General features: G+C 42.5%; 1 protein-coding gene across 4 annotated transcripts in view; it reads right to left on the minus strand.

The window, feature by feature from the left end:
* CARMIL3 (capping protein regulator and myosin 1 linker 3) overlaps window positions 1–27,733 on the minus strand; it is a 139,542-nt gene that overhangs the window by 10,735 nt on the left and 101,074 nt on the right. For 2 of the 4 annotated variants that reach the window (XM_040354349.1, XM_040354369.1), the window contains exons 21-36: window positions 23,998–24,170; window positions 22,585–22,653; window positions 22,403–22,496; window positions 21,356–21,451; window positions 21,139–21,267; window positions 20,493–20,606; window positions 14,354–14,526; window positions 10,511–10,598; window positions 8,071–8,193; window positions 7,199–7,262; window positions 6,807–7,036; window positions 3,888–3,985; window positions 3,510–3,765; window positions 851–940; window positions 685–748; window positions 352–434 (exon numbers count right to left, since the gene is read on the minus strand). In XM_040354349.1, the coding sequence (XP_040210283.1) occupies window positions 352–434; window positions 685–748; window positions 851–940; window positions 3,510–3,765; window positions 3,888–3,985; window positions 6,807–7,036; window positions 7,199–7,262; window positions 8,071–8,193; window positions 10,511–10,598; window positions 14,354–14,526; window positions 20,493–20,606; window positions 21,139–21,267; window positions 21,356–21,451; window positions 22,403–22,496; window positions 22,585–22,653; window positions 23,998–24,170 (1,944 nt within the window). The remainder of the gene's footprint in view (window positions 1–351; window positions 435–684; window positions 749–850; window positions 941–3,509; window positions 3,766–3,887; window positions 3,986–6,806; window positions 7,037–7,198; window positions 7,263–8,070; window positions 8,194–10,510; window positions 10,599–14,353; window positions 14,527–20,492; window positions 20,607–21,138; window positions 21,268–21,355; window positions 21,452–22,402; window positions 22,497–22,584; window positions 22,654–23,997; window positions 24,171–27,733) is intronic. The other 2 variants (XM_040354355.1, XM_040354359.1) reach the window with 2 other exon arrangements.

The raw sequence follows: 27,733 nt of genomic DNA on the forward strand, positions 1-27,733 counted from the left end.
TGTTTTTTGTATTTTTCTTATATATCAAGCATTGTGATTAGGAAATTCATTGTTACTGCCTGTTGATTGTTTACTTTAAGGTTTGAATTTTTTAGCACTACCAACGTTTTTGTCTTGTATATTTACATGCAAAATATTTCATTTCGGTTTTTAAAGATTTTATATTATAATAAATTGCTACAGTTTCTTCTACTTACAGTGAATAACAAATGAGCAATTATCTGGATCTGGATTAGTCAATGCACACATAAAATATTATATCTGATGGCTTCCCTGCTTTACATTATTTTGGGTCACCACCTTTTCCCCTTTATTTCCCTGACTCTGGAAAGCTTTCAATATTAGGATTACCTCTTCTCTTGATAAATTCTTCTGATTGTTCCTGTCTCCGTTGGAAAAACAAGGCTGTCTGTCCTCAAACGTAGCACCCTCCTCTGAGAGACAGAGAGAGAGAGCGAGAGACAGAGAGAGAAGAAACAGGAAGGGGAAGTGTAGGGAAAGGCAAAGAGGGAAACATTGCACATACAGAAAGGAAGCACATATACAGTGGAAAATAGGTGGGGAGAAACACCAGAAAAAAGACAGAGCAAGCATGGATTGAATTGCTCATGGGGAAAAGAGAATGAGATTTTAGAGTTATGGGAAAAGTACAGATAGAAAACATAGGGTGGAATAGATATTTACCCCCATCCCCAGAAGAACGTCTTCTGTCCTCTGAAGCACAGCTAGTACTTCCTGATGTATCAATCTGAAAATTATATGTAGCATTTTAGAACTCAATAAAGCTCTACATGGGGGGGCAAATGTCAAAACATATTAGAAAAGGTAATAATGCCCCTCCTTGACATACCTCCTTCCATTGCCGGACACCATCCATCCCTGGAAGTGGAACGCCTCGTACTCTTGCTGGTTGTACTTCCTCTAGCCTTTGCTCACAGGACTGAAAACAGAAATGTTATACAATATTTGTTGATTACAGCATGATCAACCGATAATTTTCATTTTTTTTTATATGTGCTAGGAAATCTACAAAATGGGATAAAAACTTCAGACTTCAGGCAGAAAAGTGAGATAAAAGTAAATCTGTCACTACTTAAAGTATAATAGACCGGCATTGCGAGTTTGTCTAAGTTATGCTGCAGGGTGCACAGGAGCCTTATGTGTCTGCTATGGGCGTAGCATAAGGGGTTGCAGGGGTCACAAATGCAACCCTGCTATGGGCGTAGCATAAGGGGTTGCAGGGGTCACAAATGCAACCCTACTTTATGGCGGATATGATAATATGACAGGGAGGCTGCAGGGGCCCCCTACAGGGCCCCTGCAGCCTCCCTGTCATATTATCATATCCGCCATAAAGTCCAACTTCGATCTGCCCTAGGCCCACTTTGCCTTCCATAGTCCACACCCTTCAGTTTTCATTGGCTGGGAGAAGCCGCAAGCCATTTCATAAAAGAAAGAGGAGCACAGGGTGAGAACAGCCCAGGATGGGAAAGTGTCTGTGCTGTGTGCTGGCAACATGGAATGGCAAACAAGCTCAGTAAGGCAAGAGGAGGAGATTGCCATCCTGTAGTCACGATGAGACCGATGTCACTGGTCAGGTAAGACACCACTCAGTGTCTCCTAGTCACCAGCTGGGATTCTCTGTACCCCCCACCTAGGGATGTCCGCTTACCCCTCTTCCCTGACAACCGGGCAAAATACACATACCTCCAGGAGTTTGACTCCCCCCAACAACTGCCAACAATGACAGAGAATCTTCAGAAAATTCAAAAATCCCTTAACACCTCCTGAGGGGCCCCTGTGGGGCTACAGGCTCCAGATGATTTTGTGTCATATGGCTTTGCCCCCCTAGATCTAAGTTGCGTCCCCCTAAGCCCCCTGACCATCCCTCTGCCCTGGATGCCCGGCTGCGGAGCTCTATTCCCATTACGGCACTCTATACTGCTCCTCCTCTGCAGGGCTGAAATCACATTCCTTTACAACACAGCCAGTCAGCCACGATCTGCACAGGGTGTATCTGCCTACTGCAACTGCACTGCCGTTCCAACCAGAGAATTTTACAGGTCAAAATGGCAACATAAAATGATACCTTGTGAAGGCTGACAAACTGTGTGTAAAGGAATGTGATTTCAGCCCTGTGTAGTGTGGGGGAAGGAGCTGTATACAGTGCCGGGATGGGAAAGGAGTTCTGCCAAGTGACCTGCCAGGGGTCCCTGTCCTCTGAAGTAGGGAGGAACTCTGGAAATTTGAAACTCTTAAGCCACTTTGAGCATCTTGACATGCGGTGGGTGTATCTGCATGCACGGTTGAAGTGGTAGTGGGGAGGGACCCAGGTCAACTTTTGCATCGGGGCCCACAAGCTTCAAGCTACGCCTCTGGTGTTTGCACTATGCAAATGTCAACTTTTGGGCAAATTGGGGGTGAAGCATGCTTCACTGCACCCCATATAACAATGCAGAGGTCTTCAAATGAGTCCTTCAGGTACATACATTGTGGGATTTGGGGGGGCTTCCTTAGAGATAGGTTCTCCAAAGGTTAACATTTACATCCTGCAAATGTAAAGTAGCAAAAGTTTTACAAACTAGCACTATCAATCAGTACCTGCTCTTTACATGCAAAGTCAATTATTTATTGCTTCTCAAAATGAATATAATGTATCAAAAAGGGATTGTCAGTTTTGCCAGTGTCTGGCGTAACAACTCCTCCATTGCTCTTAATGAACACAGTATTTTAGACTGTTTTGTGCCATCGCCCCGAGATCATGGTAAAATGGTACTGGCACAATACTACAGTTGTTGTCAATGTCTGCTTCTCCATACTCAAAGTCTCGGTCCACTATGTTGTTGCTTTACACTTAGGCCCCTTTCACATTGAGGAGTTTTTCAGGCGGTACAGCGCTAAAAATAGCGCTGCTATCGCGCCTGAAAAACTCCTTCACTGCAGACTCAATGTGAAAGCCCGAGGGCTTTCACACTGAGGCGATGCGCTGGCGGGAGACAAAAAAATCTCCTGTCAGCAGCATCTTTGGAGCGGTGAGAGGAGCGGCATGTATACCGCTCCTTCACCGCTCCTTCCCATTGAAAACAGAGAATAGAGGCGCATTGCGGGCGGTATTAACTCTTTATCGGCCGCTAGCGGGGGTTAATACCGCACCGCTAGCGGCTGATACCCGCGGCAATTCCGGCAGTATAGCACCGCTATTTTTAGCGGCGTTATACCGCCACCGCAGCTCCCGCCCCAATCTGAAAGGGGCCTTAGGGCAAAGGCTGCTGTATTATTTTAAAGGGTACATGGGGTGGTTGCTCTAGAGCAAAAACTACACTCAATACACCTCTGTAGAGTGTGAAAGTATAATCTTCCCATACAGAAAAATGGCTTATGTATGTTATTATAAGTTATTTTAAATACAGAATTCTAATATCATCTAGCATTGGTTTGTAAAAACTTCCTTGTGACCCTTTTTTTTAATATTGCCAGCTATACTTTGCACTTTGTCAGGTACTGCTTACCGGTGTTCCTCGGCCAGGTAACCCCCTGACTCCACCAATGTTATGTGTTTCAGCTCCATTGCTGATGGAAGTTCCATTTGTTATTGGGTATCCTTCAATTTTCACATGATCTGATGTTTCTGGACCTGGGGAAGGGGGAGGAGCAATTCTCCCTCTGTCTTGTTCCCTCTTTGGGGTTCGACTTCTACGGAAATGGAACAGGCTGCGACGCCTTCTTTTTGGAGGTGCATCTGTATCACCTCGACCTGAAGAGACACTGAAAGGACATAAAATGACAGGTGATTACTCACTTTTCTATGTCATAGTGTAAGGCATAGATATATATAACTGTACTTCAACACATGCAGAATATGTAGAATTAGGGATAATGTACAACACCTATTTGACTGAGTCAACACTGTGCGATGGAAGAATTCATCAAGGCCCTCATCTAAGGCAGGATCAGGTCGTTCAGAATCAGAAGCTGGGCCCCGCACCTAAATTAAAAGACAAAAGCATCAGATTTCCTATAGAACCATACTGCTCATGGTCTTTTTAAGTGGTCATTTAATCTGAAAAAAAATATAAAAAAACATTCTACAAGTAGTAAATGGTTGTTGTTTTATAAAATGATTAAAACAGTTGATCTAATACAAACAAAATTCCACTCTCGAAAAATTTGAATATTGTGCAAAAGTTAATTTATTTTACTTATTCAACTTAAAAGGTGAAACTAATATATGAAATAGACTCATAGCAAAGCAAGATAGTTCAAGCCGTGATTTGTCATAATTGTGATGATTGGGGCTTACAGCTCATGAAAACACCAAATCCACAAGCAGCAGAGATGACCGCAGCCTAGAGAGGATTGTCAGAAAAAAGGCCATTCAAGAGTGTTGGGGACTCTCACAAGGAGTGGACTGAGGCTGGAGTCAGTGCATCAAGAGGCACCACACACAGACGGATCCTGGACATGGGCTTCAAATGTCGTATTCCTCTTGTCAAGCCACTCCTGAACAACAAAAGTCTTACCTGGGCTAAAGAAAAGGTCTGTTGCTCAGTGGTCCAAAGTCCTCTTTTCTGATGAGAGCAAATTTTGCATCTCATTTGGAAACCAAGGACCCAGACTATGGAGGAAGAATAGAGAGGCACACACTGCAAGATGCGTGAAGTCCAGTGTGAAGTTTCCACAGTCTGTGTTGATTTGGGGAGCCATGTCATCTGCTGGTGTTGGTCCACTGTGCTTCATTAAGTCCAGGGACTTCCTTCCACAGACAAACTCTATGGGGATACTGACTTCATTTTCCAGCAGGACTTGGCACATACCCACACTGCCAAAAGCACCAAAACCTGGTTCAATGACCATGGGATTACTGTGCTTGATTGGCCAGCAAACTCACCTGACCGGAACCCCATAGAGAATCTATGGGGTATTGCCAAGAGAAAGATGAGAGACATGAAGCCGAACAATGCACAAGAGCTGAGGGCTGCTATTGAAGCACCCTGGTCTTCTATAACACCTCAGCAGTGATCGCTTCCATGCCACACCACATTGAGGCAGTAATTGCTGCAAAAGGGGCCCATACCAAGTACTGAGTACATATGCATGCTTATACTTTTCAGAGGTTCGATATTGTTCTATGTATAATCCTTGTTTTATTGATTGCATGTAATATTCAAATTTTCTGAGATTGTGGATTTGGGGTTTTCATGAGCTGTAAGCCATAATCATCACAATTATGACAAATAATTGAACTATCCTGCATATATTAGTTTCACCTTTTAAAGTGGTGTTCCACCCTAAAAATGAACTTTCTATTAACAGCTTGCCTTTAATGTAAAACAAAAAATAATATATATATATATATATATATATATATATATATATATATTTTACTCACTTCTATCTGGCTGTTACTAGGCAAGTTTCGTAATCTGCCTAGTTCCTGGTCCTAGGTGGTTAAACTTCTTGTCCTAAGACCCCATTGCCTCCTGGGAAATGATGACACTCATTTCCCAGGAGTCTCTGGGCATTACTGTGCCTAAAAATCGGCCAGCATGCACCCCTCCCTGAAAACCAGGAAGAAAAAGGAACTGGGCTTTACATGCCCACACATATGATGGATACGGCCACAACATGAGCTGGAGGATATAAGGCAAGTGTTTGCAATCATTTCTGGAATGATTGGGGAGCTATTAATATATTTTAGGGACTATCTAATGTGATTAATTTTAGCTTGCAAAATTTTTTTTTGCACAGAACCCCACTTTAAGTTGCATTAGTGAAATAAATAAACTTTTGCACGATAATCACCTGTATAAGGTGTCTGTCACTTATGGAAGCAGACCAGCAGCACTGCGTTCGTAAGAACATTTTAGCTGAATGGTGACACCCAAAAGAACTGCACTTCTAGTTCATTAAAAATATCTGCTTGGTTTAGTGGAAATGCAGTTTTACTGCTACAATACACATAAGTGAAATAAAAAAATCTGGAAGAGACCACTTTGTCTCGCTGTGTAAAGCAACTGGTTCACTTTAATGCGGACTTCCTTAGCAGCACACACTCATCTGCTTTTCACTCCTACACTATTCTGTTCAGTCACCAGTATTGAAATGAAAGCTACAAGTTGTCAAAGTCATAGCGGACACAGGGCTATGGATTCCTCTTTTGTGGCAGCGTTGATCGACCCAAATCTATCACTTGGCCTCCATACTTGACCATGTATGAGCAAAGCACAGTTTATCTTTAGGGTTCCTATACACAGGTAATTATTGCTTTAAATTAGAATGCTTTCTGATCAGCAGAGATATTAAACAACAAGGGTGGTAAATGCTTTGGTTAGATATATGCAATTCCTTTCGGTTCGAATCTAAATTCGACAAACTTTTGGTTATTCGGAGATTCAGCGGTATCTGAATTTCCGAATAACAATAGTAATGAATTTTATTAAAATTTGTTTCATTTCATTTTGGTTATTCGTTTTCTAAGAAATTACACATTTTCCGAATGATTCGAATTAGAAAATTAATAAACAAAACAAAACTAAATTAATCTCAAAACAAATCCATGAAACAAAATTAGTAACATAACAAATTTATCTGAAACAAAACAAATTTTTCCATTCTGCACATGTCTAGATTCGATGCCCTGAACCCTATGGAGTTTGAATGTGACTCGACCATTTCTTTAGTCCAAGTACTAAAAAGCTGAATCTCTTAATTTGGGCAAAATGATATTCAAGGATGACTTGAATGGTTTTATATTTACATGTTTTAATTAGGGTGATTTTATCCCCTCAGCCCCAGCTTTCTCTTACCTTTCCTCCTCCTGGCGCTCTACGTGACTGTTGCTTCGGCCTGTCCCGGGTTTGATGCTGCAGCTTACTCCCTTCTGTGGGTAGTTCAGAAAGACCTTCTAGTGACACGCTTAGAGAGCGAGAGAGCTGACTGCTAGCGGATGAGGAGAGCGCAGGTGGAGAATTGAGTTCACGGGAGCCAGGGGACCCCAAATCTAGTGTCTTGGGGCTTAATTCCTGCTCACTCACACCTACCAAATGAGGGGCATACAAATTTAGTTAATATTCTACAACAGAAAGATTTTATAGTTGAACAATACAGGGATGTTTCCCACAAAACATGTTGCATGGAAATGTTTATGTTAGCGTTGTGCATGAAAACTTGGAAATAGTATATATATCAGAGATCTCACTGATAAATGCAGACACAGGGCGAATTTTTCTGCCTTGGAGACGCTTCTTTATTACCATGGTATCCTGCAGAGATACAAATAAGGACATTAGTAAAGAGGGAAAATAAAGCAATAATAAACCCAAAACCAAAATTGTATCATATTGCAGCCTACCAATCATTACATGGCTGCATTAGTTATATTTTTTCCCTTGCTAATGCAGCCACTACATGTAATGATCACCTGGTGATCTGAGTAGTAACTCACCTCCTATTAGAGTGTCCCCAATCTGGATGAATGAACACGGGGGTACTGCAGACAGCTACATTGTTAATCTAGGGGGAGGGTAGTATTAGGTATACTAGCAGATTTATAATTAACAAATTGAAGCTGAACTAACAATTATTAAGCAGTTAAAGCAGTTATTAAGCAGTTAAAGCAATTTTTTTTTTTACTCTTTTAGGATAAACGTATTAAACAAATAAATAAATAAAGGCTGACCGTTGTTAGCACCCCTGTCAGTGTAAATGGTTTGTCTCAACCTTGTAACTGCTATATTTGCAGAATAGCTTGTTTTTTTGAAAAACAACAGACAAAGTTTATGAAGGCTTGGGGCTTGATAAAACTAGATAGACTCTGCCTAATTTTGCCATTCCCATGGGATTCAATGATTCATTCTTCACTCTTACACGTGTTACATATGGCATATGTTACATATGGCTCTACTCCGTCAACTCAGTCTGTCCAAGTGTAGCTCATAGATATCACAAAATAAACCTTTTCTGGTCAGGAATTGAATTAGGTTGAAAAAAAAAACATGATATTATGGATAGTAAAAATCACATAGCATTACTGTATTGCATATTGAAATGCAAATGGAATTAGCCACTTACAATACTAGAATACATCTCTCCCTCGTGTGTCTCCTGCTTATTCCTTGGTGGTGTCTGCGGGAGGTATCCCATCAGCCTCTGCTCTTCTTCCATAATACTCTGCAGCTGAGATCTGTGACGAGCCTGTGAAAGTTTATGGGGGAAATAAAAAAGAATGAGATGCATTATTTTCTCATCCAATGAGCTACTTCTTTAGATCCAATGAGCTTCTTCTTTACTGATTTCATAAACCAAAATGTGAATTCTCACTCTTACAATATGTCATGGGTTAAAGAGGTCGATATTTAGCTATTTACATACTATTAACATACTAACACCTCAAACAAGTAACATGTAGTGTTCAGTGATAATGTTTTATCGATCCCTTTAAAGTGATTTGTAGATATATCAGTGAGAACTGTGGGCCAGATCCACAGCCAGCCGCCGTAACTTAAATATTCCCATTTAAGTTACACTGGCTGAAAATTTCTACCTAAGTGCCCGATCCACAAAGCACTTACCTAGAAATTTTCGGCTGTGTAACTTAAATCCGGCCGGCGTAAGGCGTTCCCAATTTAAATTAGGCGCGCTCCCGCGCCGGACGTACTGCGCATGCTCATGACGTCATTTTCCCGATGTGCATAGCGCAAAATTACGTTACGCCAAGCTTCGTGAATCGCGCCGGGTCAAAAAAGTTGCTTCGGGAAAAAAAACTAGTTGCGGCGGGAAAAAAAAAAAAAAGACAGCGTCGCTGGAAAGAAGGGTCTGCTTTTACAAGGTGTAAACAGTTTACACTTTGTAAAACCAGCCCTAATTTTACACATGCAACTTAAAACTTACAGGGAAAAAACGAAGCTGAAAAGCTTCGTGGATCTCCGTAAGTGCTAATTTGCATACCCGAGGCAGCATTTCGACTCGAAATGCCCCCATCGGCGGATGCGGTACTGCATCCTAAGATCCGGCAGTGTAAGTCCCTTACACATGTCGGATCTTCTGTCTATCTCTTGGAAACTGATTCTGTGGATCAGTTCCAAAGATAGAAACAGGGATACACAGGCGGAACAGCAGACCCGCCTGCGTATCTCTTTTGAAGATCTGCCTACACACCATAATTTTTTCAAAATGCTCTAGCAAAGCGCAGTTACGTTCAGCACGTACGGCGGCACTCTGTTCCATTCAAGCTCGCGTCATAACTTGCTTCTGAGCATGCGTGGGTTTAAAAACGTTGTTTTAAACGTCGTTTTAGCCTACACACGATCATTTTTTTATGACACAAAAAATGACGTTTTGAAAAACGACATAAAAATTTGAAGCATGTTCGAATTTTTTTTTTGTCGTTTTTCAGAAGACATAAAACAAAGTTTTCCCCACACACGGTCATTTTAAATGACATTTTTAAAAATTACGTTTTTTTTCATCACAAAAAACGACCGTGTGTACGCGGCATTACAATGAACAGTGCATCAATGTTTTATGGCATACAAAATGATACATCCAGTACTTGGCATTCAACATCTTTGTTATGGCTACAGCTAGTACCCTGAGGCCCCATACACACCATAGAATCTATCCGCAGATAAATCCCATCAAATGGGTTTCAGCGGATAGATCCTATGGTGTGTACACGCCAGCGGATATTTATCCGCGGATAAATCTCCCCTGGGATGGATTTCCAGCAGATGGATATTCGCTGACATGCAGAACAAATCCATCTGCTGGAATCCATCCCAACGGATGGATCCGCTCGTCTGTACAGACTCACCGGATCCATCCGTCCAAAGGGATTCCCCGCACGCGTCGTAATGATTTGACGCATGCGTGGAATTCCTTATATGACAGCGTCGCACCCGTCGCCGCGTCATAATCGCGGCGAAGGCGCGACACGTCATCGCCAGAGGTTTTCCGCGTGGATTTCAATGCGATGGTGAGTACACTCCATCGCATAGAAATCTGCGGAAATCTTTGAGAGGATTTATCCGTGGAAACGGTCCGCTGGACCGTATCCGCGGATAAATTCTCTCGTGTGTATGGGGCCTGAGGCTTGTTTATAGCACCCAAGGCATGCATAATCACCGAGGTCCATTTCAATGCAAGAAGTACATGTCATTAAAAAGAAAACTCATGACGTCAAAAAATCTGCAAGTTTATCAGACAGACTTCACATTTTCCATCCCTCCACCTCCGGTCCACCCCTGTAATACATTTCACCCATCTGGGCTTAGTCGTAGAGATATTTATGACTAAGCCCAGATGGGTGAAATGTGTTAGAGGGGTGGACCTAGGGTAGAATATGCTGTTTGTGCTGTCTAACTGTCTAATAAACTTCTGGATTTTATGATGTCATCTGAGTGGGACCCCTTCCTTCTTAACGTCATTCCTCACGCAGAATGTGAATGAGTTCCCTGGGCCTTTGCACCACGTTGTCTGTCCACATTATAATTTTTGGTTATTTTATACATACCAATTTTCTGTGTGTTCTCTGCATTTCCTGTAGAACTTGCTCCAAAACTGAGTTACTGAGACGAGTCATGAGGGAAAGCTGGGCACCTCTGGAATTATAAAACATCATAGTAGACCCAATTATTAAAACAGTTTGCTTTTGAACAGTTCACACTGTTCTTATTTAACCAGCCATATTTAGACTTTCACTCTCTGTGACATCTTTTTCAGTCCAAGTTTGAACCTGATAGGCAGTGGCGGCCACTCCATAAGGGGTGCAGGGTGCCGCCCCGCCATCCATGCTTCCGGCTCCCTGATCTACAAACAGGGCACTGGACGCATGGATTCCAATGGCGGGGGTGTTTTTTTTTAAGCACATGATTAGAGCCAGAGACTCTAATAGGCTTCAAAACAGGGTGGACTCGGGGCGCAGAGCACTGATCCCACCCAGTTGTATGACACTAGCAAATGAATATTCGCTATTTTTCCTCATTCTCCTCAGTCCAATCAGGAAGCCCCTATTGGACTCCTTGGCCAATTGTGTCTCAGGAGACACTTCTGGGTTTTTATGTAGCCGGAAGGAGAATGTCTCCTGTGTGCTCACAAATGGGGGCCCCGGCTCTTTCTTCTCCCTGCCTCCATAAGGTATGGCAGCCACTGATCGGCACCATCTGTGTCTCCCACGGGGGGGTTGGGGTATATGGTGGACAACCTACCACCCATCTCCCGGAGGGGGAGTGTTGGTTGTGCAGCCCCCCAAAATAGTGAGCACCAGCCGACACTGCTGATAGGTTGTTTTGGCTCTACACATGTGGTTGTTAGTAGAGACACATTGATAAATATTACCCTCTGTTAATAATAACAACACATTACTATCTGCCAAAATGTATTTTTGCAGGTACAGACTTTGAATAAGCAACTCTGGTACAAAAAATACACTAATCCATATGTGTGTTAGCAAAATTTGTAAAGCCTGCTAGAGCAATAATGATTACCAACAGGTTTAGGGTCGGTTCACACTGATCCGACATGTGCTCTGACTTCCAGAGCACAAGTCGCATGACATGTCAAAATCAATGGTTCCCTATAAGAGCCTTCTTAACTGGTCTGACTTGGCAGCCAAAAAGAGTTTGCACCAACCCATAAATACAGCACTTTCAAATGGACCAACCAGCAAATTTCCCTTGAATTCTGAATCTTGTGTAGCATTACCCCCATTGGAGCTGCTGGATTTTTTGGGCGGCGTGTTACCTCGTGGCTCCTCCGAATTCTCTAGGGGCAAGTAATGCGTATGTGCATAAACAGAAGTAAAGGAATGTCCACTACAGGTGCTCTTTTGCTGTGCTCTTTATTACCCAGCCGGGTAAAAACAATAAAACTTGTGGTGAGGAAAGTAAAGTTGAAAGGAGGAAGGATAGCAGATTCAGGCATAATGATAGGAAACAGTCCTGCTCCCAAACGTAACACTTCTCTGCGCCACTCCCGCCGGAGTGGGTTCAGTGTACCCAGACAGGCCTCTTTCACTGACCTGGCAGCCGGAGTATCACTCGGACAATTATAGGAATAAGTCTCTGCCACAGACCCTCCTTGGTGAACTTGAACTTGGGAGAAAGTCTCTGCCACAGACCCCTCTGAAAGAGCCTCAGAAGATACCTCTGCCACATGTCCCCTCTGGGTAGAATTTTTGGAGATATGCCTCCTTGGTTGAGTTACGTCTGGATCTCCTTCAACTTGTCGCCCAGGTACCGACTGACAGGTGTCCAGTCCCACAGTGTCTGGCTACCTGTGATCCCCGGTGGTTTCATCCAAGCCCTATTGGACCGCCAGACTCTCAATGACGCTCCTCAGACTGACTCCCCACCGAACAGCAAACAGCTTGGGATCTTCAAAAGAGGGAACCCAGTCGCTCACTGGATCCCCATCGCTGGTTCTGATGCTCCGGGTCAACATGGTCCCAGAACCAGGAACACCGCGTGGAACGCACGCCCTGGCCAGGTAGGCCAAAGCGCCGGGGCACAGTGATGTGGCCACCCTAAAGGTGGGTGCCACACTGGACGAAGAAGAACCCAGAACCAATGGCGTCTGTCTCATAAATACCCCTCCCCAGCATGCACAGTGAGGACAAACCCTCCTGATTGGCTGCTGGGAAGAGCACCCAAACCTCGACTCCACTGCTGCCACCTGCAGTACCGGGGTAGGAAGAACACCCAATTACTGCAAAATGACCCACAGCACAGCCAAGCTGAGACAGAGGCCCTATTCTTACACCAAATAATCAGGATCAGAGTCTAACTATACTCTGATCTACCCTTAATTTGACTAGCACCAGTACTATAAAGTACATAGGTGCTACACTTGCTTAGGTTACTCAATATTCAATTTTTTTCTGCTTGTAAATGTATGTGGAAATAATACTAGCCTGCTACAGAATAAAGTTTATTTAAAAAATATAGAAATAGAACACCATGTGAGGGGACTTTAAATCATAATCATTCCCCATCCAATTCCTGCATATATACAGTACAAAGCTTGTGATCAGGCGCCTGACAAGCATTAGATCCTGTAATATAGGAGCAGTGGGGCTAGACAATGAAATAAGTAGCTTTTTATTTATTTATTCCGATCCAAAACTAGCTTTTTTATTTAGTAAAAAATCTATGGAAATCAGGTTTTATATTTGAAATGAAAAATATAATGTGTAATACTCCCCTTGAACACTTGCAGGCAATAAACATGACTGAAACTGTACTTTTCTTGATGAATCAAGCATTATTATCAAGCTTGATGATAAACCCCATACTTAGGCCTCGTACACACGACCAAGGAACTCGTCAGAAAAGACACATCGTTTTCCTCGACGAGTTCCTTGTTAGGCTTGTCGAGGAACTCGACAAGCTTTCTTTGCGTACACACTGTCAAGACAAAATCTCCTCGTTCTCAAACGCGGTGACATACAACACGTACAACGGCAGGGGAAGTTCGATTCCACTGGCACAACCCTTGGGGCTGCTTTTGCTAATCTCATGTTACTGTGTGTTAAGTAAAAGTTTGGTGAGAGATGATTTGCACTTTTCAGTCTTTTACAGCGTGAAAAATGTGTTATCTCCATTACAAACACTACTTTTACCGAAGGTGCGCTCCCGTCTCATACCTTATTCTGAGCATGCGTGGGTTTCTTAGCATACACACGATCGTGTTTCTTGTCAAAAACCAGCCCGATGAGGAACACACTGAGGAAATTGAGACTCCCATCAAGGAAAAAGAGAACTTGTTCTCTTTTTTCCTCGTCGAGTTCCTCAACAGTTTCCTCGATGAAAAACATACACACGGTTTCCTTGGCAAAAAAGCTCTGCCACCAAGTTTCTTGATGGATTCTGTCGAGGAAAACGGTTGTGTGTACGAGGCCTTACACTTTAAGTGTCATTATGCATTATTATGTCCTATGTAATACTGTAACTTCATGCATCAGGACCATGTTATTCATAAGGACAACGATACACCAATGTTATAGGACTGAAGGTAATTATTGCAGCCTGAGCAGCTTTTTTTTAACCTATACCTTGTCTTGGGACAATTTTATTGAAAATGTCTGCCCAGGGTTGGGCTTCATGGCTTTAGTACTGTTAGGTCAATATCCCAACAAAATGCAGATCTGAAGTTCAGAATTAACTATGATTTTCCTGGTCTGTATGCTTCTACTGGGTCAATGACACAAGAAGTATTGAGGCCAGAGATGTTGTTTACTGTCGTAACAGGTTTATGTTACTGTAGCTCTTTTCTTCAGTATTTTGTGGGAATTACCCTATTTATAATGCTTTTCAGGGTTTTATATTTGTATTGTTGTGGTTGATACTACAATCCTTACCTCAGCTTGTTGTGTATGTCACTCCCAACTTGGCGAAGCATATCTCGGATGTGAGGTGGGCTGAGTCCATGTTGTTCTCTAAGTCTGCAAAGCATTGCTCCTCCTCGCTGAGCATCCCGTGCTGCTCCAGGGAAAAGATCCTGAGTAGCCTCCCACATGGTGTCGGCAATGTTCTAAAAAAGCAAATTAAAAGTCAGTCTGTTATTTTAGAAGGGAATACAATGCTATTATATATGAGTGTAGGTCCAATATGTTCCAATACTTATATATGCATATGGGTCACAAACTAAAACTGCTCAAATGTGATTAAAAACACAGTCAGTCTTAGGCCCCATACACACGAGAGGATTTATCCGCAGATACGGTCCAGCGGACCGTATCCGCGGATAAATCCTCTCGAGGATTTCAGAAGATTTCTATGCGATGGCGTGTACACACCATCGCATTGAAATCCGCGGTGAAATCCTCTGGCGATGACGTGTCGCGCCGTCGCCGCTATTATGACGCGGCAACGGCGCGACGCTGTCATATTAGGAATTCAACGCATGCGTCAAATCATTACGACGCGTGCGGGGAATCCCTTTGGACGGATGGATCCGGTAAGTCTGTACAGACGAGCGGATCCATCCGTTGGAATGGATTCCAGCAGATGGATTTGTTGTGCATGTCAGCAAATATCCGATCTGCTGGAATCCATCCCAGAGGAGATTTCTCCGCGGAAACGGATCCGCTGGCGTGTACACACCATAGGATCTATCCGCAGAAACCCATTTGCTGGGATTTATCTGCGGATGGATTCTATCGTGTGTATGGGGCCTCATGCTTGAAAATGTGCCTTGTATATCAAAGGACGAAAAAAAAAAAAAAATCTGGCCTTTACAACAAATAAGATTACCCCCTTCACTGCAGTATTGCAGAATGGACATAAGAATTCAATTACATGCTACAAAAGTAAAATAAAAAAAAATCCTTCTTTAGAACCTTTGATAAGTTGGATCTGCTGTTCCAAACTAGATCTAACTGCCAATCATCTTTAAGGCTTCATTTCCATGGATGTTTTTACAGCCACTTTTTTTAGCCTTTTTTACAGCTTAAAAACGCCTGTCCATGTTTATTTTTTTTTTTTTTAAGCTGGAGCTCAAAAACGCAGCTGTAGCGTTTTTGAGCGTTTTTTAACGTCTGGCGGTTTTACAGCTCTAAAGCTGGAGCTTCAGAACGCACTGGTCCTGGTTTTTTTTGCAGCTTAAAAACGGCTCAGCCATCTACAGCTCAAAAACGTCATGGTGGGCATGAGGCCATAGACTAACATGGAGAGCTGTTTTTAAGCTGTAAAAAACGCTCAGAAAAGTGGCTGTAAAAAGGTCCATGGAAATGAAGCCTTAATATTATTTTTCCTAGTGCAGATATGAATGAGAGAGGAAATGTCTCATAGGCTGCCATATAAAAAAAAAAAAATATTTTGTTGACAAACTTCAAATATTTAATTGCTCACAAAAAAGATTTAGTTGTATTATTTTTTAATAAATAATATTAATTTTGTAATGACATTTTTGTAATCTTGTAGTAATAATTTTGTAATAGGATACCAAAATACATAGAAAATAATACACAGCATAACAGGGCACTGAAAAGTCTATGTTCCAAATGTGTGGGAACAAAGATTACTCAATTTCCTAGTAAGCTAAACCCAAAGTCCATCCAGTTTTTTGTTTTGGATTGAGTGGGAAGGAGTTTACTTTTTTGTCAGCTTTTTATTTCTGTCTTTACAAGAAATGTGGGATGTGGTCATTACTTAGACGAGAAGACACAGACAGCAATGAAAACATCGCCAGATGTTTTAACTTTTCCCCAGTCCTTGAGTTTCTATTGATGTCTGTGTCCTTGTTAGGAAGGTTTCTCAACATGTCTAATCCCAACAAGAAATAAGGGGAAATCTCCCCAATGGGGATGCAGGCAGAAAAAAAACAATCCAAAATGCTTCTCTGCTCTATGCAAAATAAAGTCTTGGCTAGAGTTAGACTTTTCTTCCTGTGTAGATAATCCAGTGCCAAACAAGAAACAGTCTACATTTATATATCTTAATTAAACAAGATCACATGGGATCCAAGTTCTAAAAGTATATCTTAAAGTTGTACTGTGGCCTTAAAAAAATTGTGAGAAGGAAGGTATTTTATCACAGAAGAGACATACTAGGGGGTTGATTTACTAAATGCCAATCCAATTTGCACTACAAGTGCACTGCAAGTGCACTTGGAAGTGCAGTCGCACTTATATACAACTAGCTGAATACCCGGCGTTGCCCGGTCTTCCTATCTTAAAGCGGGAGTTCACCCATTTATTTATTTTTTGACCTTTTCCCCTTAGATTCCTGCTCGTTTTGTCTAGGGGAATCGGCTAGTTGTTTTAAAATATGAGCAGTACTTACCCGTTTTCGAGATGCATCTTCTCCGTCGCTTCCGGGTATGGGTCTTCGGGAGCGGGCGTTCCTTCTTGATTGACAGTCTTCCGAGAGGCTTCCGACGGTCGCATCCATTGCGTCACTAGTAGCCGAAAGAAGCCGAACGTCGATGCGGCTCTATACTGCGCCTGCGCACCGACGTTCGGCTTCTTTCGGAAAATCGTGACGCGATGGATGCGACCGTCGGAAGCATCTCGGAAGAGTGTCAATCAAAATAGGAACGCCCAGTCCCGCAGCCCATACCCGGAAGCGACGGAGAGGATGCATCTCGTAAACCGTAAGTACTGCTCATATTTTAAAACAACTAGCCGATTCCCCTAGACAAAACGAGCATCAATCTAAGGGGGAAAAGTATATTGTAGGGGTGAACCTCCGCTTTAACCTTTTGGGGAGGAAAATCATAGTAATATAAATATACCCATCTTTTATATAAGGGTGTAGGTAAGGGTTAATTTAACTGTCATATATTTTTATTTGGCATATAAGTAATATGTGTACCAGGTATTATTGAAATATCTCCAGGCGTACAGAAGTTATGTGGGAACATACATTTCCCATTGATTTGCATGGGACTTTAAACAAAATCCCCGACCCTCACAAATGGAGGTAGTTAAGGGATAAATTAACGATCCTATAGTTTAAGTGGACATATAAGTAACATGTGACCAAGTGTTATCGAAATATGTACAGCCGTTTGGAAGTTATGAAGTAACATGTATTTCCCATAGAGTTGAATGGGACTTTAAAGAAAAACCCCGACCATGGCAAATGGGGGTGGGTAAGGGTTAAACCACCTATCCTATGTTTGTTGCTGACATATAAGTAACATGTGTGCCAAGTTTCATGTTAATATCTTTAGCCGTTTGGACGTGATGCTGGAACATACATACACCCACACGTTGAGTTTTATATATATAGATATACAATATACAATGTACAGAAGATTGAGATGTTAAAGGTATAAACCCTTTATTGTAGAAGAGACATGGAGGTTTATTTACGAAAGGAAAATCCACTTTGCACTACAAGTGCACTTGGGAGTGCAGTCGCTGTAGATCTGAGGGGGACATGCAAGGAAAATAAAAAATAGCATTTTAGCTTGCACATGATTGTGCTCCCCTCAGATCTACAGCGACTGCACTTCCAAGTGCACTTGTAGTGCAAAGTGGATTTGCCTTTAGTAAATAAACCTCCATGTCTCTTCTACAATAAAGGATTTATACCTTTAACATCTCAATCTTCTGTACATTGTATATTGGGCTACGAATGTACTACAATTCCAAGTGATGGGATGAAATTGTTCCCATGCACATGTGTGGGTGTTACATCATCCCAGGACAGCCAATCTAGATGGCTGAAGAGTCTGAACCTGGAAGAAGCTAGGAGAATATGTTGGCACCAGCTACAGAGCTTTCAGATGTAGCATAGCGTGAGTGGATGCATTTGTAAACTTTGGTTCCCCTTTAGGAACATAGACAGTTTAATCACCAATCCGGTATGCTGCCATAATTATGCTCAATTTACAAATCTTCTACATACTATAAGGATCTTTATCGTAATTTGCAAATGTTATTGGTTAGCTTTGTGAGTTGAGCTTTGTGTACAGGTAATGTAGACTCATCCAGTACAGAAGACATGGAACCATGGTTTGCAGGACTTGTTTCATATACTGTATACGCAGGTGGATTTTCTAACGGATTAAGGCATGTTCATTTTCAATTAGCTTAATGAATAAGGTGAAGCGAAATGAAAATTCACTCTGTAAAGGATCATGTGCAAATAAAATTGGACAAAACAGGATTTTTGCTTGAATATGATTGGATGGTTGAAGTCAGCACAATTTCACCTTATTCGCTGTGATAAGTGAATTTTCTCTCTGCAAAGTGCAGTTTTATTTAGTTTAGTGTATCAGACAAAGCAGTAGGGGTGTAACGGATCGTCACCGATCCGTGATCCGAACGGGCCACCCCGTTCGGATCGGCACACCCCGCGATCCGCGGAGCGCTCCGGAGCCTAGGCCTAGGAAAGTCCCCGGCTTCGGCCTAGCTCCGGAGCGGCGGCCAGTCTGCTTGCCAGAGCCCAGCGTGACACGCCTCCCCGCCTCCCCGGGGAGGTGTGTCACGCTGTGCACTGGGCTCTAGCAAGCTGAATGGGAATGTTAGCAGTGAAGCACTGGTGTGAGAGGAGGGGGGGGAAGGGGGAAAAAATAGCACAATAGCAATTCACAGGGGTGGATTAAAGAGGAAGCAGGTGAGGCTGTTTGGGACTTAAAGTACAATCTTGATGTTTTTACAGCAAAAATAAATAAATATATATATATATATATATATATATATATATATATATATATATATATATATATATATATATTTTGCTGTAAAAACATCAAGATTGTACTTTAAGTCCCAAACAGCCTCACCTGCATCCTCTTTAATCCACCCCTGTGAATTGCTATTGTGCTATTTTTTCGGATCAGCAAAAAAAAAAACGGTTCCTTTTTTTTAATTGGTCCAAAAAAAAAATATATTATTTTATTATATATATATATATATTTTTTTGGACCAATGAAAAAACTGACCCTTTTTTTTTTTTTTTGCTGATCCGAAAATGATCCGATCCGTGACTCCTGATCCGAGGATCGATCCGATCCGTGAGTTTTTTGATCCGTTGCACCCCTACAAAGCAGTGCTGACAATTATCTAATCATGGATGAGCAATAATCCTGTTTCCTTTTTTTTTCTTGCATTTTTCAGTATTCTTTGTAAAGACAATTTTCATTCATTAAGATAAGTTAAAATGTACTTCCCAAAGTGAACATGTTTTACTCCTTTAGTAAATCAACCAGGTTCGAAATTAGAAATGATCCTTTTCTCAAACCTTAAAGTGTTAAATGATAAGTTCACCAGTGGGAACATGTTACACCCATTTTTAGGGGGGGGGGGCATGTGACATGTTCCCACTGCCCGTCTATCCCTGTGACAACAGTACAGGGAGAAGTTGAAAACAGAGTTATGTGTATTAAAGAACTACAAGTACTTACATCCTTTGAGGCTGTCGGCTTATAGTTCTCAATGAACTACCACGGCACTGTTGAGTGCTCTGGTAGTTCATTGATTCTTTCTTTCAGGCCCCGTACACACGACCAGTTTCCTCGGCAGAATTCAGCTTCCGACCGAGTTTCTGGCTGAATTCTGCCGAGGAAACTGGTCGTGTGTACACTTTCGGCCGAGGAAGCCGACGAGGAGCTCGACGAGGAAATAGAGAACATGTTCTCTATTTCCTCGTTGTTCTATGGGAGCTCTCGTCCCGCCGAGCTCCTCGGCGGCTTCAGTGCTGAACTGGCCGAGGAACTCGATGTGTTTGGCACGTCGAGTTCCTCGGCCGTGTGTACGGGGCCTCAGTGTGAAACTTCCTTTTGTATGACGCTCACACTGACTGTTTGTAGGACTGTCTGTAGGAGACCCGCATGGCATCAGCGATCTGCTGATGGCTGGTGCAATGCTTTCCAGGATACAAGAAAAATTGTAAATGCATATTTTTTAACCTGCAAAAAAAGGTGCATTCATTTAATTTAGTTAAACATGACACACTGAAGAGAAGCTAAATATGACATCAAAATTGACACTAAGGGGAAAAAAGATAAAGATGTCACATTTGAAAGAAACAATGCTTTTTCAGTACCTGCAGTTCTCTATCCACTGCTCGAGACAGTTCATATGAGACTGTTTCGAGGAGGCGCTGAGCGGGGCCAGAAGGAGACAGCCAGCTGCCCGCTTCCAGGAGACGTGGTATTAACTGGAGGTGAGAATGGAAAAGTGTCAGGGTTAGAAACAGATACACCGAAAATGATGTATGAGACTATGGAATAATATATCTTCCTCTATGGAGGAAGATAACTTGCAGTGTGTGGGTCATTAAAGAAAAAAGTGTTACCAGCGCTATTTAATTAAGGATCTTTCAGATCAGCATGCATAATTGCTTAATTTTTGGAGATCAACAGCTTTATTATGACATCATACTGTAATATGACAGTATATTGCATCATTCCTTATAAGGTTGTTGCCATTAATTGTAGTAAAACTGCGCTGCTAAACACCAGAATAATTTTGCATTGTTATGGACTGCATAGAGGGGGATGTAGCTGTAATTACAATCATTATTAGATTATATATCCCCAAGTGCTTAATATGTGGTATTTTGTATTTTATTATATTAATTTATATATTGTATATTATATTACAGCTTCTTTTTAACAGTAAAAAATAATTGCTGGTCTGTGGTCCAGGCATCAGCGTGACTCGTGTAGATTAGTTTAGGAGAGGCTTACTGCCCGACAGTTCTTGGCATCTCGGAGAAGCTGTCTTGCGCATATGATATCTTCTTGGACAGTTTCCAGGTCACATGACCGCAAAGCATTAATGTGATCATGTATCAACATCGATAGTGTCTGCAGCATCTAAAAGCGGGAGGTGGATAAAGGCAGAGAGGAAGACTGTTAGATTATGCAATTAAGGGATGGAATAGTGAAATGGGAATTCTATTACCTGTTCTGCACTACTTGCTACTCCCTGTTGAAGCCGCAGTGCTCTTTGATCAGAGGCAACCAAAGTCTGAGAGTTTCGAAGGAGACAGCTATGTATCTGAGAAAAATATTACATTATTGGATTGTTCTGTTCCTCTTTCGTAAATTCATCCCCTAGCACCCATTCTCTGGATCACTCAGTGTCAGTGTCACTTCTCTTCTCCTTTGAGTTAATTCTTCCCTTTCTCCCCAATGCCATTAGAGTATGTTACTTCTTTTCCAAAATAACTCATTTTTTAACATAGGTTTCCCTTCTGTTCCTGATCTGCTACTCCCCAACTGCACATTTCTTCATTTTCCCCTTACTACAGCTTTCCACTTTAGCCTCAGATATGAATGTGCTTAGTCTTTCAATCCAAGCCTGCTCTCCATTTCTCATGGCAGGCTCCTATCCTGCATACATTTCATCATCTCTCCCCAAAAATCCCATTAACGTCCCAGCTTTATCAAATTTTCATTAACTCTGTCATATCTCCTACATGCACATCCCCACTGTCCTCTGTCTCCAAAAAGTGATCCTAATAAAGTTTTTTCCCTCTCTCTTTGCTACATCATCAGCACCCACTCCATTCTCCACTATCAAATCCCATCCCCACACCATCTACCACCTTTTCTACCATGCGGGTTTATACCTCTTCCACCATCAGTTTCCATTCCCTACCACATCATTACCTTTCATCCTACCCACTTCACCATAAATTTTCATCCACTATTCCTATCACCTTCCTAGAACCTTCGTAGCATGAGTAATATATCAAACCATTTTTTTCCATTTAATCTTTTACAGGAGAAATATTTAAATAAAAACCTATTTGGGTGTTTCTTACCTTTCAAGGTCATAAAGAACACTAGCAATCAGATCTCGATAGTAACATATCTGCATAAAGGTCTTTTAAGTTGGTGGGCCCATCCCCTTGATTTGCTCTGCCAGTTCTGTTTTACTAAATAGGCAAAAAATATAGGTCTCCACAAATGTCAAAAAACAGGCTTCCATGAACCAGCCATTTACCTTCCTCCAGGCACTTTCTGCTCTCTCAGGGTGTCTCTGGTAAGCCTGGCAGATGTCTCCCACAGGAAAGGACATGAAGCGAAGTGTTTTATTTCTAGTTTGCATAAAAAGAAGTAATAATATCATTATGGTTTATTTAAGCCCCCGAGTCCATACATGAAAAGTTCCATTTTGCAACTCACTTTTCAAGTGCTCTTGCCACATCCATAAATCCAGAAGCTGAAACTGCATTCCTGTCCCAAAGCACAGATCTGGAGAAGGAGAAGGCATATATCAGACAGAAGATTAAATATATGGAAGTCAGTCTCTTTTCTTTCATCACACTGTAAGCATAATATCCTACAGTATTCAGAGAAGGCCTTTAAGAATATCAGACAAATAATATATCAAGCTTTTTCTAGTTTGCTAGCAAACATGTTAGAAAGAATAATAAAGATGACCAGTGGAATTTATTTAGTCCTAATACCAATCCCTCCTTTTGTAACATTCTCCAATTATTCAACAGCTGGTTAATTATAAAACTGGTCCAACAGGAGGTATAATAATAACATTAATTGTATTTTTTCAGGGCTGAGTTTCTATACTACTTTCCTCTGGGGCCAAAAGTCTTGTTCAAAAGTCTACTGCTTAGCCTTAGCGCAGGGCTAGACAAAATCCGGGTGCCCGGTCGCAATTGCGACAAGAAGTTGTGACCTGGCGCCCAAGGAAGCTTAGGCCTGCAGAAGGCCTCAATTACCGGCCGGTAGAACCCCCAAACATTATATATATTTTTTATTCTAACACCCTAGAGAAAAAAATGGCGGTCGTTGCAATACTTTCTATCACACCGTATTTCCGCAGCGGTCTTACAAGCGCACTTTCTTGGGGAAAAAAAACACTTTTTTAATTAAAAAATAAGACAACAGTAAAGTTAGCCCATTTTTTTTTATATTGTGAAAGATAATGTTACACCGAGTAAATTTATACCCAACATGTCATGCTTCAAAACTGCGTCCGTTCGTGTAATGGCGACAAACTTTTACCCTTTAAAATCTCCATAGGCGACGTTTAAAAAATTCTACAGGTTGCATGTTTTGAGTTACAGAGGAGGTGTAGGGCTAGAATTATTGCTCTAGCTCTACCAATTGCGGCGATACCTAACATGTGTGGTTTGAATACCGTTTACATATGCTGGCGCTACTCACGTATGTGTTCGCTTCTGCGTGCGAGCTTGGCGGGACGGGGTGCATTTTTTGGCTCCTAACTTTCTTAGCTTGCGCCTAGATTCCAAGCAAATTTGTCAAACCCTGCCTTTGCGTCATACTAAGGCTGTGAGAAACTGTTTGTCCACTCTGTCAGTATGCCTAGATTCAATGACAGAAGGGTAGGGCTAAGTGTTGCCCCACTCTTCTAGCATTTTGGTCCTAGAAATGCAGACCTAGTGAACTGTAAAGTATCCAGTATACTTTCCACCAATACACTGCAGACCAGTCTGGAATATATTTTATTTATTATCTTATATATATGAAAATAACAATCAACATCTGTGCTGCCCAAGCATGGCCTATGTTGACTATTTAGACACCCAGCCTTCTACATTTTATAGTAGAACTCACCGTAGAGTACTGTTTATCTGTAAGGTTTTTCCTAGCATCTTCGCTCCAATATCTGACATTCCGTTGCCGCTGATGTCCAACTCTTGAAGAGATGTGTTGCTCCCAAGAGCATTAAGCACTATACAAGTGCGAGATTTTAGACGAGAGTCTGCGAGAGACAGAGACTGCAGGCACTAAGAAGAAACATAGAAAAAAAAAATGTGACAATGCAAATTTACACAGTATTAGATTTCTGAATATTTTTTTTTAACAGAAAAGTTTTTATTTGTCTCCAGAAGGAGAAACATAAAGACATACAAACACAAAAAAGAACAAAAAAAAACCATAATGCAGCTATTCAACACAGAATAAACAAAGTCATATACAGAATCTCAAATATCTTAGTAGAAAACTTGGCACAGTTCACAATACAATCATACCGTTACACCGAATCAAAGAATACACCATTTCACTCATTAGGTTCGGATGACATCACCTATCCATAAGTACCCATAGCTCGCTCTAAATTAGGAAGTGAGTGGAGTTCCAAGAAAACCAAACAGAAGATTCAGGAGGAGCAACGAAGAGGAGAAAAGGAAGGAGAAGGAAAAGGAAGGGGGGGAGGGGAGGAGGAGAGAGGAAGGGGGGAAAAAAAAGGGAGAGGGAGGGAGGATGGGGCAAGGAAAAGGGAAAGTAGAGGAGGGAATACGAAGGGGGGAGGGGGAATGAGGGGACAAGAGACAGCAGGAGCACCGCAGTGGCATTGTCCTGGCCTATAAGTCTAATTTCTTGGTCCATGCACCCCAGATCTTCTCGAACTTCTTAGGACATTTACGGTTCATATATGTAAGCTTATACAGGGGTAGCGTGGTGTCCACCAGGGCCCTCCATTGGGAGACCGTTGGAGGCTCGGGCTGCTTCCATTTAAGTAGGATGGCCTTTCTAGCATAGAACGAGGCGTAAAATACAAACAGCCTTTTGTGTGTGTTAGATATGACATTATCACAAACTCCCAGAAGCAGTATAATTGGGTTCAGATCTATATGCAAATTGCCCACTAAGTTAATAACGTCTACTACCTCCGACCAGAATTGTTGAATAATAGGACACGACCAGACAACGTGTAAAAAGGTACCCAGGTCAGTAGTACATTTGGGACATCTATCTGTTTGGGACGGGTATATTCTAGAGAGTCTCAAAGGCGTATAATACGCTCTGTGTATAAATTTGAGTTGGATGTACCTATCCCTTGCTGAGACCATCAGTGGAATATATTGCTGGATACCTTCCTCCCAATCATCAGCAGCAAGGGCAGAGAGATCCTCCCTCCACTTGTTATACAGTTTGGTCCCTCCACCTGGCCCCCCACAAGACAACCTAAGATATAGAGAGGAGAGAATACGATCCACAACTCTGGAAGTCAGAAATGTCTCTACCCCGTGTGACCGCAGCTCAACCCCCTCAGGGAATTGGGCCTGTACCGCATGTCGCAGTTGTAGGTAGCGGAAGAACATCTTCGAGGGCAGTTGAAAAGGGTTTTTCCACTGAGTTTCACTGAAAGCTGTTCCTAAACTCTAATGCCGGGTACACATGATCGGTTCGTCTGATGAAAACGGTCTGATGGACCGTTTTCATCAGACGAACCGATCGTGTGTGGGCCCCATCGGTTTTTTATCCATCGGTGAAAAAACTAAGAACTTGTTTAAAATTATCTGATGGTAAAAAAAAATTATAGAAAAAAACGATCGTCTGTGGACACGTCCATCGGTTAAAAATCCACGCATGCTCAGAATCAAGTCGACGCATGCTTGGAAGCATTGAACTTAATTTTTGTCAGCACGTCGTTGTGTTTTACGTCACCGCGTTCTGACACGATCGTTTTTTTAACTGATGGTGTGTGGGTACGACTGATGAAAGTCAGCTTCATCGGATATCTGATGAAAAAATCCATCAGTCCGTTTTCATCGGATGAACCGATCGTGTGTACAGGGCATAACGATTGTCCACATAGGGGTCGTCACATCAGGATGTGCCTTAGGTCCTCGGAACACCAAGTTACTCAGTGCTGAGTAGGATCCAAGTATAGCTGCCTCTAAGTTAACCGCTGGGTTGGACCGTGGCTAAGAAAACCACCAGCGGACAGTCACAACAACTGCTGCCCAGTAATAAAGTTTAAAGCAGGGGAGTGCTAAACCCCCCATTGAAAGAGGAAGCTGCAGGGTGGCCCGGGCAACCCTGGGGGGCCAGTCCTCCCCATACAAACGCGTTTACCGCCTGGTCCAGCTTCTTAAAAAAGGAGTTGGGGATGGGGACAGGAGTATTGCGAAACACATAAAGGAATTTAGGGAGGAATGTCATTTTAAGGAGATTAATCCTCCCCACAGGTGACAGGGGGAGAGATCTCCAGGCTTGAAACTTAGTGGATAATTGTTGGAGGATCGGATACACATTGTCTGTCAGGTAGAGAGAGGGGTCCCTTTGGACCTCAATCCCTAGGTACCTAAATTTGGAAACCAAGGTTAGTGGAATCTGCGGGTCCAGGGGGGGGCGAGGTTTGGCATAGGGAAAACAGAATTGATTTGTTCCAGTTGATCCGAATATCTGAGAAGGATCCATAATGGTCGATGATCTCCAGGGCCGCCGTCAAAGAGGCAGATACATCCGGAAGATACAACAATGCATCGTCCAACAGCTGGGGATGCTCTAAGTAAGATAGCCATGGGTTCCATAGCTAGGGCAAATAGTCCCGGAGATAGTGGACACCCCTGTCTAGTACCTCTATCTAAAGTAAAGAAGGGGGAAAGCATGCCATTCGTGCGGACTCTCGCAGAGGGGTTTCTATACAGTAATTTAACCCAGGAGACGAACTTGGGGCCAAAATTGAAATGCTCAAGGACCTGCCACAAAAATTCCCACTCCACCGAGTCGAAGGCCTTATCGGCATCTAGGGAGGCCACGACACCCTGAGAATCCGCCCTCCTCACACAATACACGTTCGTATACAGACGGCGTAAATTGATGTCAGTACTCTTGCCCGGCATGAACCCAGTCTGGTCGCCATATATTAGGGATAGAATGATGAGTTGAGTCTGGTTGAGAGGATCTTAGTGGTTATTTTAGCGTCTACATTTAGTAGCGAGATGGGACGATATTAAGCACAGGACGTAGGGTCTTTATTGGGTTTTGGTATAACCACAATAACCTCCTCGGCCATAGAGGGAGGAAGACAGCCCTCCTCCAACATAGTCAGAAGCAGTCCATGGAACTTAGGGGCAAGGAGCTCACTATTAGCCTTGTAGAGTTCGGCTGGAAGTCCGTCAGGACCCAGAATTTTGGCCGAGTGAAGTGCAGCTATTGCTACCTGCACCTCCTTGATTGTGATTGGAGCATCTAGTGTGGTGCGGGCCTCAGCTGAGAGTTGTGGAAGATCTATTTGATCCAAGAAGTGGGGCAGGCTGTCTGTGGTAAAATCTGCTCTAGAAGTATAAAGATGCTCATAATACCTGGCAAATTGAGCATTGATACCCAGGGGGTCAGAGTGTAACTCCCCCTTGTCATCCCTAATACGGAAAATGTGTGGTGTGGAGGAGCGTTCCCGAGCCAGCCATGCCAGCAACCTACCCGTCTTCTCCCCCTGCTCAAAAATTCTTTGCGACCGAGAGAGCAGTTTTTTCTTAGTGGTCTCAACCCGCAGCAGGGAAATTTCCCTGTGGAGGGACTGCATAGTGTCATAAGTCAAAGCATCCTTAGTACTCGC

The sequence above is a fragment of the Rana temporaria genome, chromosome 1 (genome assembly GCF_905171775.1).
Source record: "Rana temporaria chromosome 1, aRanTem1.1, whole genome shotgun sequence".
Classification (NCBI taxonomy): Eukaryota; Metazoa; Chordata; class Amphibia; order Anura; family Ranidae; genus Rana; species Rana temporaria.